Below are 16,671 nucleotides of genomic sequence, written 5' to 3'. Positions count from 1 at the left end.
CGGACCCGGCAGAGCGCAGCCGCACTAACGCCCAATGTTATCACGGACCTGGCAGAGCGCAGCCGCACTAACACCCAATGTTATCACGGACCCGGCATAACGCAGCCGCACTAACACCCAATGTTATCACGGACCCGGCATAGCGCAGCCGCACTAACGCCCAATGGTATCACGGACCCGGTAAAGCGCAGCCGTACTAACGCTCAATGTTGCCACGGGCCCGGCGAAGCGCAGCCGCACTACGTTCCAATGGATCACCGACCCGGCATAGCTCAGCAGGCTAAGGCGCTCTTCCTCCGTACTACGTCACAAGGTCACTGGGGTTGGACGTAGCTTGGAGCACCTTTCGCATTGACCAATCAGGAAGAGGTTTGTGACGAGGTGGAGTTTGGCTGCTGTTGGTGTTGGTACTGTTGGGTCGGTGTGTGTGTGTCGATCTTTACCGGGGGACAGCCAGCCTCATCCTGTCGGTTTATATGTTGGCCTACAAACCTCTGCAAGCTGGAGAGCAAACACGGGCAGCTCGATGTTCAGTATAAGGCGGCGACGCCGCAGAAGAAGATGAAGAAGCGGAAGGAACTGAACGCCCTTATCGGTCTCACCGGCGATGGCAAGAAGAAGAAGTCGAAGAAAGGCTCCGGGCACCAGCTGCTGCTGCGGACCGAGGCCACGGCCTCCGACTCCGAATCCACCTCCGAGTTTGACGAGTTCGCGCAGCCAGCTTCCGGCTCCCTGTTTACAAAGTAAGAGAGAGCGCCGAGAAGCCCGGCACCCTTTCTAAAGTACAGTAAAGATCGTTCTGCCTGCACACAAAAAGCACAAGTGTTTGGCAAACTTCAGTTAGTGTTGGAGGAAGAAGGAGCGCCGTGCAATTTTATAGCGAGCAGCCGAGGTGAGGCTGCATTAGGATGTCACAGTGACCTGCCTTTGGCGAGTTTCGTTTACAAATCATTCTTCTTGAAGGTTGTGCATCATTGACGTCCTCCAGTATTAAAATTAAAATGGCTTGTTTCGACAGATCCGTTGTTAGTTGCGAATTAGTTGTCGATAATAATACACAAGGTCTCTGTTAAAGCTCGAAACAAAAACAAAATTGCGGATGCTGGAAATCAAACAAATACAAAAATTGCTGGGGAAAAAAACTCAGCAGGTTTGACAAGCAGCATCTCTGGAGAGAAATCAGTTAATGTTTTGGGTCCATTGACCCTTCAGAACTCAGTTCAGTCTTGAAGTAGGGTTACTGAAAGTAAATTGAGAAAATGAGTTATATTGGGCAAAGTCAGACGAACTCAGATCTAGCAAAGGCAGTGTTTCTGATATGCTTGCACGACATGTTGAGGGAAGTTGACAACTGTGACGACAATAAACATTTTAAAATATTGTCTACCGCAACTTCCATATTCTTGTCCAGGAAATTATAATCAGCTACTCAATTGGCTAAAATACATTTGTCTACAAAGATTAAATAAGATCAGTCAGGTGGACCTTATACTCTTGGGCTGTTAAGCTGGTCCAATCAGGATCCCTGGCTGACAGATGTAAATAGGAGTGTCAGAGGTTCTGTTCATTTTGAGAGCAGGCTCAAGGGATGCCAGACCAGTGTTGATCACTAAGCATGTGTAAATGGAGGGTGATGTGGTGACAGGATACTGGTCGATGGAGATATTTCAGTGACGACGAGAGAAAATTATACCCATGAAGAAATTTGCTCTCGACAGTTGTCTTTGAGTTGGGGGTAAGAATTTCTGGCATCTTGCCATCATTTGGGAAGCTTGACACGTTCGATCCTGATATCGAACACTGGGCCTGGAATTTGGAAAGAATGTGTTATTTCATTTCCAGGCAAATGACATTGACACAGACAAAAAAAATGAGTAATTCTTCTGACATCTTGGGAGCCTGCATATGTTTTGGTTATTAGGAGCCTCTCATGCGCACACATTTTGGTATCTAGTAAAACCAGATACGGGGTGGTATGATGACTCAGTGGTTAGCACTGCTGCCTCACAGCACCAGGGTCCCAGGTTCGATTCCAGCCCATTCTCCCTGTGTCTGCATGGGTTTTTTCCGGGTGCTCTGGTTTCTGCCCACAGTCCAAAGATGTGCAGGTCAGGTGAATTGGCCATGCTAAATTGCCCATAGTGTTAGGTGCATTAGTCAGAAGGAAGTGGGTCTGGGTGGGTTACTCTTTGGAGGGTTGGTGTGGACTTAGAGTCATAGAGATGTACAGCACAGAAACAGACCCTTCAGTCCAATTCATCCATGCTGACCAGATATCACAACACAATCTAGTCCCACATGCCAGCACCTGGCCCATATCCCTCCAAACCCTTCCTATTCATATACCCATCCAGATGCCTTTTAAATATTGCAATTGTACCAACCTTCACCACTTCCTCTGGTAGCTCATTCCATACATGTACCACCCTCTGCATGAAAAAGTCACCCCTTAGGTCTGTTTCATATCTTTTCCCTCTCACCCTAAACATATGTCTTCTAGCTCTGGACTCCCCAACCCCAGGGAACAGACTTTGTCTATTTGTCCTTTCCATGCACCTCATGATTTTATAAACCTCTATAAGGTCACCACTCAGCCTCCGACGCTCCAGGGAAAACAGCTCTAGCCAAGGTAAAAGTGCGGACTGCAGATCCTGGAAACCTACTTTGTATAGCTCAAAGCCTCCTTATTGGGCCGAAGGGCCTGTTTTCTCACTGTAGGGAATCTAATTTTAAAAAACCTTACTAAATGCTGCTTTCCATATTTGTTGGTTAAACAAAAATGTTCACAGGTTAGCAACAGTGGACAAAACATAAATATGCAGATCATAATCAAGGTTTATGTATATTGTGGGAATGGTATGGTGATACTTCTGCTTTTCAATTTTTGGTCTCTCGCTGAATTTTATTAAGAAGTTGTGAAATTATCATGTTTTATTTGCAGTGCAAATAGTCTATTTCATCACAGTCCTTTGTTCTTTCTGTTACAGGGGAGGCTACATAAGGTGTTGCAAAATTTGTTATCCACTATGTGCATTTGTTATGCTTGCTGCTTGCGTAGTGGCATGTGTTGGTTTGGTCTGGATGCAAGTTGCCCTCAAAGAAGATCTGGATGCACTGAAGGAAAAGTTCAGAACTTGTAAGTATGGTATAAGGTAGAATAATACAACAATTGTGTTGTGTTGTGCAGGTTCTTCTATACAGCTACAAAGCTCTCCTTAAAATGTGGGCCGTTTGAATATGGTATTGTTCACTTACATGCAAGTAGTATATTAATTTTTTAAATACAGTCAGTGTTGGTATTTCAAGTGTGAAGTGGGAAAAGTCTCAGTAAACTTTATGGAGATTGTGGCTAAGATGAATAACTTCATGATATGGAAGGAGTTTTACGTGTTTTGGCATTTAATCTGTGATTCTGATCTGTAAGGATATCAGCAATAAAGAGGTTTTTGTTTAGAAAAGTTCTGAATAAGTGCATTGAGTGAAAATTCATCTATCCTGTACAATTGACTGTTGATTACTTGTATGTAGCCTGTGGGCAGACTCTGGATTTGTTCAATGGACAGATTTTAAAATATTATGGGGTTAACACTGGTGACTTAATAGACTCTATGCTGTACATAAAATCTCATGTTTTCAATTGTATTGTATGCTAGTAGTTCTTTTGGATACCTCAAGCCTAACACTTAGAGATAATATCTGAGCAGTTATTTCGCTTATATATTATCAGTTGGATTGGTAGTTCTCATACTGGAAGCTAGATATGCAAGTTGAGTCTTGACTTTTGCAGACAGACGGATGTATATGCATTGCCTGTTTCAACTCACTAACATAGGTGACGGTCGTTCTTCATTTCTCAGGGCAATGCCTTGACAAATCCGAGCTAAACTGTCCAGTTTAAAATATAAAAGCTTGGGAGATAACTTTCAATTATCAGTTAACTGGTATATTCCCCATGGCAATGCCTCCACAAGTCAATCCACTTGCTAGCCAGCAGTCTCTTCCTACTGGCAACAGTATAAATGATATTTTCCTTTTGTTTTGGTATTCTTGCAAATTATTATGATGAATGTGAGGCAATCTTTCACGAAAAATGCCTTCTTAACAGTGATACTCTAATTTGGTGATTTTTCTTTTTGGAATGATGTCGTGGATTATTTATAGGATAAGCAAAGGAGTTGTAAACCTGGTAGTGAATTGGCTAGATAATAGAAACAGAAAGTATTGATTTTAGTTACACAGCTGTGACCTTTAATCTCTGACTAAGTGTCAGTTCTGGGTCTTATTTCTGATCATGTATTGCGACTAACAATGTTTTCAACAGATGTAACTTGCAGTCAATCCTATATTGCATTGGAAAGTTAAAGATTGAGGGAAGGGCATTGTTCAGATACACATTTATGTATGATGTTTAAGAAACTGATTAATACTTTATTAGGCTGGTGCAAAAAGTTTGCATACAATGGTTGGATTAGAGATCATCAGTAATGTGCTGAATGGTTTTTCCAACCGATTTGGTTTAGGTCATTCAGCAGAGTAAATTGCAGGCAGAGAGCTCTCCGAAGACCTTTCCAGATATGTTGTTGGAGCTGGCGTTGGACATTTGTGAAAACAGTGCTAGTAATTTTGGTCTTATGATTCTTATCCCTATGAAAGCTAACCTATCCAACAATGTGGCTAAATTGACAACTTATGATGCAGAGAATTGCATTCCTCTGACACCTCTTTTGACAACTCTACATCAGAGATATTGCCTAACCATTGTCCAGGGATGTTTGTGCTATTGTGTGAATTGTGGAAGCATGCTTAGTGTATGCTTAAAATGTAGTTCCTCTTTATACAATATGTCTTCATCTTCAGAATTAAAACACTAATATGCTAAAGCTGCTTCAACAGATAAATCTGAAAAACTAGTCTGACCTTCCAATGCACGACTGAGGTTTTGATGGGAGAAGTTTTTTTATTTTAAACGCTGTATAACAAATGATACAAATATCTCAGCAAGAGGCCCAGCAATCACTTCCCGAACATCCCACAGAGTTCTAGGGTATGCTTGAATAGGTCCTGGGGTTTTATCCACTGTCATGTATTTCAAGACATCCAGCACTTCCTCCTCTGTAATATGAACGTTTTTCAAGATGTCACCATCTATTTCCCTACATTCTATATCTTCCATGTCCTACTCCATAGTAAACACTGATGAAAATACTCATTTAGTATGTCCTCCAACTCCTGCGGCTCCAACAAAGCTTACCTTGCTGATCTTGGAGGGGCCCTATTCTCTCCCTTGTTATCCTTTTGTTCTGAATGCATTTGTAAAAATCCTTTGGATTCTTCTTAACTCTATTTGCCAAAGCTGTCTGATATCCCCTTTTTGCCCTCCTGATTTCTCTCTGAAGTATACTCCTACTGCCTTTATATTCTTCTAAGGGTTCACTCAATCTATCCTGTCCACACCTGACATAACTTTCCTTTTTTTTCTTAACCAAACCCTCAATTTCTCTCGTCATCCAGCATTCCCTGAATCTACCAGCTTTTCCTTTCACCCTAACAGGAATATACTGTCTCTGGACTCTCGTTATCTCATTTCTGAAGGCCTCCCATTTTCCAGCTGTCCCTTTACCTGTGAATATCTGTCCCCAATCAGCTTTTGAAAAATCAGCTGTGCTGAGGGAGGATATTCCCGGAAATACATCCAGGGATGTTATTTGGGTGGAACTGAGAAATAAGAAAGGGGTGATCACCTTATTGGGATTATATTATAGACCCCCTAATAGTCAGTGGGAAATTGAGAAACGAACTTGTAAGCAGATCTCAGCTATCTGTAAGAATAATAGAATAGTTATGGTAGGGGATTTTAATTTTCCAAACATAGACTTGGACTGCCATAGTGTTAAAGGTTTACATGGAGAGGAGTTTGTTAAGTGCGTACAAGACAATTTTCTGATTCAGTATGTGGATGTACCTACTCGAGAAGGTGCAAAACTTGACCGACTCTTGGGAAATAAGGCAGGGGAGGTAACTGAGTGTCAGTGGGGGAGCACTTTGGGGCCAGCGACCATAATTCAATTCGTTTTAAAATAGTGATGGAAAAGGATAGACCAGATCTAAAAGTTGAAGTTCTAAATTGGAGAAAGGCCAATTTTGACAGTATTAGGCAAGAACTTTCGAAAACTGATTGGGGGCAGATGTTCGCAGGTAAAGGGACGGCTGGAAAATGAAAAGCCTTCAGAAATGAGATAACGAGAATCCAGAGAAAGTATATTCCTGTTAGGGTGAAAGGGAAGGCTAGTAGGTATAGGGAGTGCTGGATGACTAAAGAAATTGAGGGTTTGGTTAAGAAAAAGAGGGAAGCATATGTAAGCTCTATGAGATAGCTTTGGCAAATAGAATTAAGGAGAATCCGAAGGGTTTTTACAAATACGTTAAGGACAAAAGGGTAACTATGGAGAGAATAGGGCCCCTTAAAGATCAGCAAGGTGACCATTGTGTGGAGCCGCAGAAAATGGGGGAGATAGTAAATGAGTATTTTGCATCTGTATTTACTGTGGAAAATGATATGGAAGATATAGACTATCGGGAAATAGATGGTGACATCTTGCAAAATGTCTAGATTATAGAGGAGGAAGTGCTGGATGCCTTGAAATGGTTAAAAGTGGATAAATCCCCAGGACCTGATCAGGTGTACCCAAGAACTCTGTGGGAAAGCTAGAGAAGTGATTGCTGGGCCTCTTGCTGAGATATTTGTATCATCGATCGTCACAGGTGAGGTGTCGGAAGACTGGGGATGGGAAATGTGGTGCCACTGTTTAAGAAGGGTGGTAAGGACAAGCCAGGAAACTATAGACTAGTGAGCCTGACCTCAGTGGTGGGCAAGTTGTTGGAGGGAATCCTGCGGGACAGGATGTACATGTATTTGGAAAGGCAAGGACTGGTTCAGGATAGTCAACATGGCTTTGTGCGTGGGAAATCATGTCTCTCAAACTTGATTGAGTTTTTTGAAGAGGTAACAAAGATGATTGATGAGGACAGAGCAGTAGATGTGATCTATATGGACTTCAGTAAGGTGTTCTACAAGGTTCCCCATGGGAGACTGATTAGCAAGGTTTGATCTCAGAATACAGGGAGAACTAGCCATTTGGATACAGAACTGGCTCAAAGGTAGAAGGCAAAGGGTGGTGGTGGAGGGTAGTTTTTCAGACTGGAGGCCTGTGACCAATGGAGTGCCACAAGGATCAGTACTGGGTCCTCTACTTTGTCATTTACATAAATGATTTGGATGCGAGCATAAGAGGTACAGTTAGTAAGTTTGTAGATGCCACCAAAATTGGAGGTGTAGTGGACAGCGAAGAGGGTTACCTCAGATTACAACAGGATCTTGACCAGATGGGCCAGTGGGCTGAGAAGTGGCAGATGGAGTTTAATTCAGACACATGTGAGGTGCTGCATTTTGGGAAAGCAAATCTTATGAGGACTTATACACTTAATGGTAAGGTCCTAGGGTGTGTTGCTGAACAAAGACACCTTGGAGTGCAGATTCATAGCTCCTTGAAAGTGGAGTCGCAGGTAGATAGGATGGTGAAGAAGGCATTTGGTATGATTTCTTTTACTGGTCAGAGTATTGAGTACAGGAGTTGGGAGGGCATGTTGTGGCTGTACAGGACGTTGATTAGGCCACTGTTGGAATATTGCATACAATTCTGGTGTCCTTCCTATCGGAAAGATGTTGTGAAATTTGAAAGGGTTCAGAAAAGATTTACAAGGATGTTGCCAGGGTTGGAGGATCTGAGCTACAGGGAGAGGCTGAACAGGCTGGGGCTGTTTTCCCTGGACCGTTGGAGGTTGAGGGGTGACCTTATAGAGGTTTACAAAATTATGAGGGGCATGGATAGGGTAAACAGGCAAAGTCTTTTCTCTGGGGTCAGGTAGTCCAGAAATAGAGGGCATAGGTTTAGGGTGAGAAGGGAAAGATATAAAAGAGACCTAAGGGGCACAGAGGGTGGTACAGGTATAGAATGAGCTGCCAGAGGAAGTGGTGGATGCTGGTCCAATTGCAACATTTAAGAGGCATTTGGATGGGTATATGAATAGGAAAGGTTTGGAGGGATATGGGTCAGGTTCTGGCAGGTATGACTAAATTGGGTTAGGATATCTGGTTGGCATGGACGGGTTGGACCGAAGGATCTGTTTCCGTGCTGTACATCTCTATGACCTTCAAACAGGCTGTCGGAGAGGGAGCTTGATTCATTGGAATAGATTTGAATCGGTTCTTGGGAGAGTTTGGATCTCTGGTTAATGGTTAAAATATTTTCTACTTGAAGTTTTTACATATTATCCAATTAGAGGTTTTTTTTTGGAAGAAAGCAAAAACAACATTGTGTATAATATAATTTATACATAATTAAAACTCATGAAGGGTAGCAGCTTGGTGATATATTTAGAGTGCAGCATGTGAAAGTCCCTGAATGCTTTGTAATGCAGAGCAAATTTGTCTTCAATAAGTGTATGACATTTGATCAGCTTCAGCTCAGAGCTTTGAATTGGAAAATGAACTGTTGGCAGTGTGGTGCATCAGTGAGGAGAAAAGTTACTTGGATTCTTTGTGCCAGGTGATTTTCTCAGCATTGGGTCTTCTGATTTGGTCAGGAATGTGAGAGTGTGACTATGAGTGAGGTAGGTAAGGAGGCCCAGAGTGCAGGATTGTCAACCTTTGCAAGTGTGTCATAGGTTTGATATTCTCTCTGGCTGAGAATGGGGTTCCATGGTGAATGAGCAAACAGACCATGGCACCATAGTACAACAAGGTACATAAGTGGGGGGAGTAACAAGAATGTCATGCGGTGTAGAGCAAGGGAGATTGACACTGTGTTCTGCAACATAGCAAGTGTTCAGCCGACTTTATCTGCCCATTGCCATGATTCAGGACATCTGTTCAGGGTTGGAAAGGGACTTGAAATGGAAGGAGGTGGATCCAATGGTTTTGATCCATGTAGAACTACTGTCATACATAGAACTTGGCAAGAAATTCTGCAAAATAAGCATGAGGAGCAAGGCACTAAATTGAAATACAGAAGGTTATAAAGGTTATAATTTCAGGATTTATACCCAAATTGACGTAGGGTGACAAATGTGTGAGAAAAGTGTATTTTGGTGCGTGGGGTATTGATGCCAGTATTCTAGAAAGTGGGGTCAGAAATGTAGGGCTATCTATGCTTGACCCATGCTGGAACCAGTGTTCTTGCAAGAAAAAGTGACTCGGGATGTGGAAAAGGTTGTAAACTGGGATCAAATAAAGAAAGATGTAGCATCTCAAAGAGGCAGGACTAGACAAATGAAGAAAGTAGTAATATGGAAACTGAGGGTCAGAGAATGATAGGAAGGGACAAGTTTAAAAAAATGAATGTGTTAATATGCATGGCTAAATGTTACAAAAGTGACAAAAGACTCTGTATTTGAATGCACATAGAATTAATAGCAATAGTGCAATAAAAGCAAAATAGTGCAGATGGTGGAAATTCGAAACAAACAATGCTGGAGAAACTCGGCACATCTTGCACCATCTATGGAGAGAGAAACAGAGTTAAAATTTCATGTCCATTGTAACTTGACTTCAGAACTCTTCAATTTTGAAGAAGATTCCTCTTGGATTCAACTCTGTTCCTCCCTCTCCAGATGACTAGATTTAATAGTTCGCATTGAAGTAAATGTGATCTGATAATCATTAGAGAAATGACTGCAAGATGGCATGGATTGGGTTCTGAATATTTAGGGATAAATGATATTCAAGAGGAATAGGAAACTAGGTGGAGGTGTATCACTAATTTATGAAGGACAACATTTGTGCAAAATGTACAACTACCATTAGTTCAGGAGTTTATAGTGGGGGAAAGAAGCCTCTTGTAGGAGTGGACTCCAGAATTCTTAGTAGCAACCACAATGTGGGACTAAGTAAAGTTGCTATAGCCCTATTTGACCATAGGCTGCTTGCTAATTAGAGAGAGATGACTGACTAGTAGTTTAACCTGAGGGTCGTCATATCCCAGGCAAGGGGAGCGGTTGAGAAGGAAAAGTCCTTCATTGTAACTTTAGCCAGTGAAGGAATTGAGCGTTGCAAAATGCCATGTTGCTAACTGAGCTAATCTACCATGACATCTCTGCTACAGCCCATGGATCAGAGAGCAATAGCAATGTTCAAAGTCAACTAACTGAGCCATACCTTCTAACATATTTGGACAACTGCTGGGAGAATACTCCATCGGCTATGGAATTTTCACACATCTACAATATCACTGAATCATGTGATCAAGTCATGTTGTCATGTTTTTGTGGCTGAAATTATGGTCTCCGTGTGTCACCCGGCAAGGAGAATGTCAACACTGTTCCTGAATTTCAGTGTAAAATCATACCTTGGAGAGGAAGCCTGGTTTTTGAAGTAGATATAGCAAATGTGGTGGAATTGCTTGCATCCCATGAAGAGATGTAATACAACTGAAGAATCAAGACACTGAAGAGGAAGATTGTGCTGCTGCTTGATTTTGTCAATGGAGCAGCAGTCAAAAACGTGCCACCTCCTCTTGGAAGGTGCAATGAAAATTCACTTAGGAAGTAGCATTAGGGAGAGCTGGCTGGCCAGTGATGTAATAGCAGAGAAGCAATACAGAACAGTCTTAGTCATTCTTGGATAAATGTTCAACATTGGTGATTCTGATCCTTCATCTCATTAATTTAATCAGGCTGGCTTTTGTACACAACCTTGAATTCCGAATCACAATTGCTGCAGCTTTAGTTATTGCATTGCTCAAGATAGAACGAGTGGGATATCAAATTGCAAGATTGATGCAAGGAATTTATTCTATTGATATTTTGGTCTTTTTTTCTTGCAAAAATTTCAGTTGTACATCTATTAACTGTGCATTGTGGTATATCTTCACTAATGCAAAGAGCAAAAGTGGAGTTGTTATTTAAAAATATTTTCGAAATCTTGTTCCTTCCAGTTCCTGCATTAAGCTTTGGTTGCGGGTGGGAGGTAATCAATACACACAATCTGATCAATAAACCTAATAGGGAGCAAACAGAACTAACAATGTTCTTTTGGTGTGTACAATACATATTAATACTTGAGCAGAAGGCATGCATTTTGCCATCCATTGTTTAGCTGTAAAAATATTTTGTACATATTTGAGTTCAAAGTCTAGATTATTGGCATAAGATCTGTTTTCCACCAGTGCTTTGCCATTTCAAATCGGCAATTTTTTATTCAGTTTTAACAAGCTAAGCTAAGCTTATTTAAAATGAGTGTGCTAATTTAAAAAGATCTGGAGATTTATTTTTAACATGCCATTTTATTGTGGAAATGTTTTGGAATAATCTTTGAGTCCATATTTCTCTGACATATTTATTGTATAATTTGAGTCTAGAGTTTGTCAGTATTTGAACTGATTGAATCTGTGGATAAGCACAATCAATAAAGCACATCGACCTGGACCTAATATACCGACCACTGCAACGGACAGCTGGAGCTGACAACCGGAAGTGACAGATTCAAACCACTACAAATGGCGGAGGAAAGATCACAGGAGGCTCCCAAGCACTGAGGATGTCACCAAGACAGGGGACAAAACGCCTGCAACACAAGTTCCCAGCTCAGCGAACAGAACCACAACAACGAGCACCCGAGCTACAAATCTTCTCACAAACTTTGAACTGTTTGATAGTGCCTATTGCTGTGCAAATCCATGGATGATTGATTGACTCTTGCTATGAGGTTTAGCTTGTTCCTAGGAGGAACACTTCTAAATTTTCATTGTGATTAGCAAATATCAATTTTGGCTGAAACACCTTGATCAGCACTTCTATAACCTACCACCACGTTACAGGACGTGATTCTTCTATTATCGGAACTATATTTCTCAGCATCAACTTCAGAAAAAAATCCTCTGTGGCATTTTTGTATTTCCTACATAAATGGCATGTACCCATTTAACAGGATTGACTGTTACTTCCTGCTTGGCACTTTTACACTGGTGCTGTTACTTTTGGCGTATGTTGATACCACCCAAACATTCAAAAGAACAGGGAGATTTTCATCCCCATTGTTTGATTTGAAGCTGCACCTCCACATTTAGCCCATTGCATCATATGTTTTTTTTTAAATGCACAGCTTATGCAAAGCTAGGAATGTGAATTCATTTAAGCAAGTCCATTTCAATTACATGTTTGTGCTTTTTGTGATTTTGTCCTAAAATTAGATTTTTTTTTCATTCTTTATAGTGGAATCTAGTCAAAAGACTTCGTTTAGTGACATTCCAAAGCTAAATGAAGACCTCCTTGCAGTCCAAAAAGATCTTGCCAACTTAGACACTGGAGACAGAGGGATTAGCAAAATATGGACCAACATCACAGAGCTGAATAAGCAAGTAAGCAATGGAAAATCTTATTATTCAAAATATTTGCACAATGGAAAACTAATGGGCTGGCGGAATTTGTTGTTTGGTTATTTTCATCCCATTTATTGTACTGTTAGAAGTGCAGCATTCAGTTATCTGAACAAGCAAAGTGCTGGAGGTCTGAAACAAAACAAATCATGTTAAAAATGATCAGATCAGACAACATCTGAAGAGGTTGACTCAAAATATTTAACTGTTTCTGTCACCTCAGCTATTCTGAAGAAACGTCATCGATCTGAAACATTTCTCTCTTTCTGTCTCTAAGTTTATTATGTGACAGTTACATGGAACCTTATTCAGTAGTTCTTAACCATGTGGCTAATTAGATTTAAGAGGAAATTAAAATAAGAAATGAATGTTATAATTAGGCATATAATCTTGATACTTATATTAACGTTGTGCATGTTCTATTTGTGTGCTGGAAAGATGGTCTTGTGAAAAGCAGAGTTTGAGTGTTTTTGATCATTGCAGGTACTTTGGTTACTGACTAATGGTAGATATACACACAAATTAAATATTAAATTTGGTAAATATACATGCATGAACTTATATTCTGTGAGAGTATATAAAGCATTTTCTGCTAACATTTAGTTCACCCAGCTAAAACTAGTGTCACCATAGATAAAGCTGCCCAGTCAATATCAAGGCAATAAAGTTAATGAAACAAATGTTTATTTAGAAGAATTGAATATAGTTTGATTTTACATTTTAAAGCTTTGCCAAAACTCTACAACATCTATTTGTAATTAGTACCTAAAATATCAAATATCCCAAAGCAATTGTTACAAACTATCCATTTATTTCCTTTGTGGCTTTTGAAGATAGAAATGCTGAGAAAAACAAAATGTTACCTTTATAGTTTATATTCCCATCTCCTGGACAAAATTGAAATCTTAACCAATTTTAAATGGACTAAACAGGACCAACTGTCTTTGCTAAAGTGCTGTTCAGATATGTTATTACATTCTGTGTGACATTGCTACTCTAATTTCATTACCTACCAAATGGGGCGGCACGGTGGCACAGTGGTTAGCACTGCTGCCTCACAGCGCCAGAGACCTGGGTTCAATTCTCACCTCAGGTGACTGACTGTGTGGAGTTTGCACGTTCTCCCCGTGTCTGCGTGGGTTTCCTCTGGGTGCTCCGGTTTCCTCCCACAGTCCAAAGATGTGCAGGTCAGGGGAATTGGCCATGCTAAATTGCCCGTAGGGTTAGGTAAGGGGTAGATGTAGATGTAGATGTAGGGGTATGGGTGGGTTACGCTTTGGCGGGGCAGTGTGGACTTGTTGGGCCGAAGGGCCTGTTTCCACACTGTAAGTAATCTAATCTAATCTAATCTAATCTAATCTAATCAAATCAGCCAATAGGGTGATTAATGTGCTACATTTCAAGACGAGTGATGGGATTTTAGATGTATTACAATTTTCTTCAATTTTGCTGGGAAATGACTGGAGACTTTACAAAGCATTTAATTTTTGATATTTGAAATGATTCAATCTTCTAGAGTCCTAACAGTGAAACATTTTGCGTTTCTTTGTTCAATTTTCCAGTTAAGCTTTAATATTTACAAAACTGAAAGGATCATAATGTTTTAAATTTGATGCTTTTTGTTTTAAGAAATAGACCAGAAATGAGATTTGATGTCAACATTTGAAACTTTTTCTACTATTCTCTGGCATCTTAATTTGTTACTTTTAAAAATAGTTTTGCAGTTCAATATTGGAATATGTCCAGTTATTGATTAATTCCAGTCTATTTGCCGTGCACACCTTTTTTACCTTTCCCAAGTGAATTTTAATACCTGGTGGTAGAGTATTTACTCAATAGATATCTGTATACTATGTGAAAAAAAGCAGTTGTGGTAGGAGGAGTTACATGGAATAAATGTGTAAGAGACCAGAATGAATGATTTCATAGTAATAGATATAGTAATAGAAGCAAGAGTAGGCCACTTGACCTGATGAGCTTGCTCCGCCATTCATTAAAATCATGGCTGATCCATCCATCATCTCAGCTCCTCCTAACTGTATTATCCTTAATTACCCTACCATGCAAAAACTCATCCAATTATGTCTTGAATATATTTAACAAAGCTGCTTCCTTGCGTAGAGAATTCCACAGATTCTCTGGGAAAAGCAATTCCTCATTTGTCCTAAATCTACTTTCCCTAATTTTGAGGCCATGTTCCCTACCCCTAGTCTCATCCACCAGTGGAAACAACTTGCCTGCCTTTATGTTATCCGTCCCTTTCATAATTTTATATGTTTCTATAAGGTCCCCTCTCAATCTTCCAAATTCAATGAGTACAGTCCCAGGTGGCTCAACTTCTTCATAGGGTAAACACCTCATCTCCGGAATCAATCTGGTGAACCTCCCCTGCACCGCCTCCAAACCCAGTACATCCTTCCTCAAGTAAGGAGACCATAACTGCGTGCAATACTCCAGATGTAGCATCACCAACGCTTCGTACAATGCAGCAAAACCTCCGTACTCTTAAACTCAATCCCTCTAGCAATGAAAGCCAATATTCCATTTGCCTTACTGATTACCTGTTACACCTGCAAATCAGCTTTTAAAGATTCATGTACGAGCATTCATGCTGCAATCTTTCACCATTTAAATAATATTCTGACCGACTATTTTTACTTCCAAAGTGGATAACCTCACATTTACCAACATTGTACTCCATCTGCCAGACCCTTGTGCATATCTAAATCTCTCTGCAGAACCTCCACAACCCTGCACAATTTGCCTTTCAACTCAATTTAGTGTCATCAGCAAACTTGGATACAGTAGATGTTCTTAACCTTGTTAACTGACATTATATAAATGGATGCTTTTCACCTTGTTAACCTACTACCCTTGTCTTCAGCACCTCATTGTTAACTGCAAGTCTTCTCTTCCAAATCATTTATATATATATATATTTCATGAGCAGTTGCAGGCCCAACACCGACCCCTGCAACGCCCTGCTCACCACAACCAGAGAAACACCCATTTATCATCCCAGTCTTCTATACATGCTTGCAACATCATACATTCTTAATTTATGGATGAGTCTTTTATGTGGCACCTTATTAAATGACTTCTGGAAATCCAAGTATGCTACATCCACCTGCTCCCCTCCATCCACCATGCTTTGAATTAAGAGGGTTTGTAGATTTCCATGAAGTTACACAAAATTGAAAAGTGTGACTGTGAAGAGATTTGTGCAGAATAATGGTGCATTTGAGTAAGTTGATCACTTGCTTCCCTTAATATTATACTGATGGGTTTTGAGTTATAAATGGACGTCTTCCATCCTGGTGGCTTTTTCAATTAAAATTGAAGGCAGCAGTTCATGGTTCTAATAAATTTTCTGCTTTTATTTTTGAATATGTGTCTCTGGACTGTTCGGAGATTATAGTGCAGATGACGGTGAATCTTCCTTGTGCTTCTGAAGTATGGCTTTTATATGAAGCCAGTCATAATTCCTGCTGTAATAGACTACTGCTAAGTTACAGCGAATCCTGTTTGTGGTTCTCTTCTCCTCACCTCTAAGATGATGGAAAAGGATAGACTGAATCTAAAAGTTCTAAATTGGAAGAACACTAATTTTGACTGTATTAGCCAGGAACTTTCAGAAGCTGATTTGGGACAGATGTTCGCAGTTAAAGTATAAAGGCAGCAGGTGTATACTTAAGAGGGAAGTCAGGAAGGTGAAAAAGGGACATGAGATAGCTTTGGCAAATTGGGTTAAGGAGAATCCAAAGGGATCTTCTTTGTACATTAAGGACAGAAGGTAACGAGGAAGAGAATAGGGCCCCTCAAAGATCAGAAAGGCAGCCTATGTGTGGAACTACAGGAGTTGGGGAAAATATTAAAAAAAATATTCTGCATCAGTGTTCACTGTAAAGAAGTACATGGAAGTGAGAAAGTTTATGTAGTATGAGCAGGTAGGGAAAGAATTAAGTTTTGGGTTGTGTGACCAAGGCTCAGCTAGCATGACTTTGTTTACTGCAAGTTCTTATATGGTCAATGAGGTGCTGGAGGTAAGGGTAGTGGGTTATCAAGGTGAAAAGCATCCATTTGTGTAATGCTGGTTAACAAGGTTAAGAACATTCATTACACAATGTCAGATGGCTTAATCTTTACTGTTGATGCTCGCTGATTGTAAAGGTCAATAACGGTCACCCAATCAATATAGATGTTGCCTTATTTGGATACTGCTCCCTATAAATGACTCTAT

The 16,671-nt window shown here is 40.4% G+C and overlaps 1 protein-coding gene across 1 annotated transcript in view; it reads left to right on the top strand.

Moving 5' to 3' along the window:
* Nucleotides 1-359: 359 nt before the first annotated feature.
* The window catches only part of efcab14 (EF-hand calcium binding domain 14), an 84,916-nt gene continuing 68,604 nt past the window's right edge, over nt 360-16,671 (top strand). Inside the window, exons 1-3 of the mRNA XM_072574174.1 lie at nt 360-743; nt 2,988-3,136; nt 12,268-12,413. Coding sequence (XP_072430275.1) covers nt 562-743; nt 2,988-3,136; nt 12,268-12,413 — 477 coding nt within the window. The 5' untranslated portion in view covers nt 360-561. The remainder of the gene's footprint in view (nt 744-2,987; nt 3,137-12,267; nt 12,414-16,671) is intronic.

The sequence above is a fragment of the Chiloscyllium punctatum genome, chromosome 7, assembly GCF_047496795.1.
Source record: "Chiloscyllium punctatum isolate Juve2018m chromosome 7, sChiPun1.3, whole genome shotgun sequence".
NCBI lineage: Eukaryota > Metazoa > Chordata > Chondrichthyes > Orectolobiformes > Hemiscylliidae > Chiloscyllium > Chiloscyllium punctatum.
The sequence above is the reverse complement of the archived record's forward strand: the minus strand, read 5'-3'. Positions and strand labels throughout refer to the sequence as shown.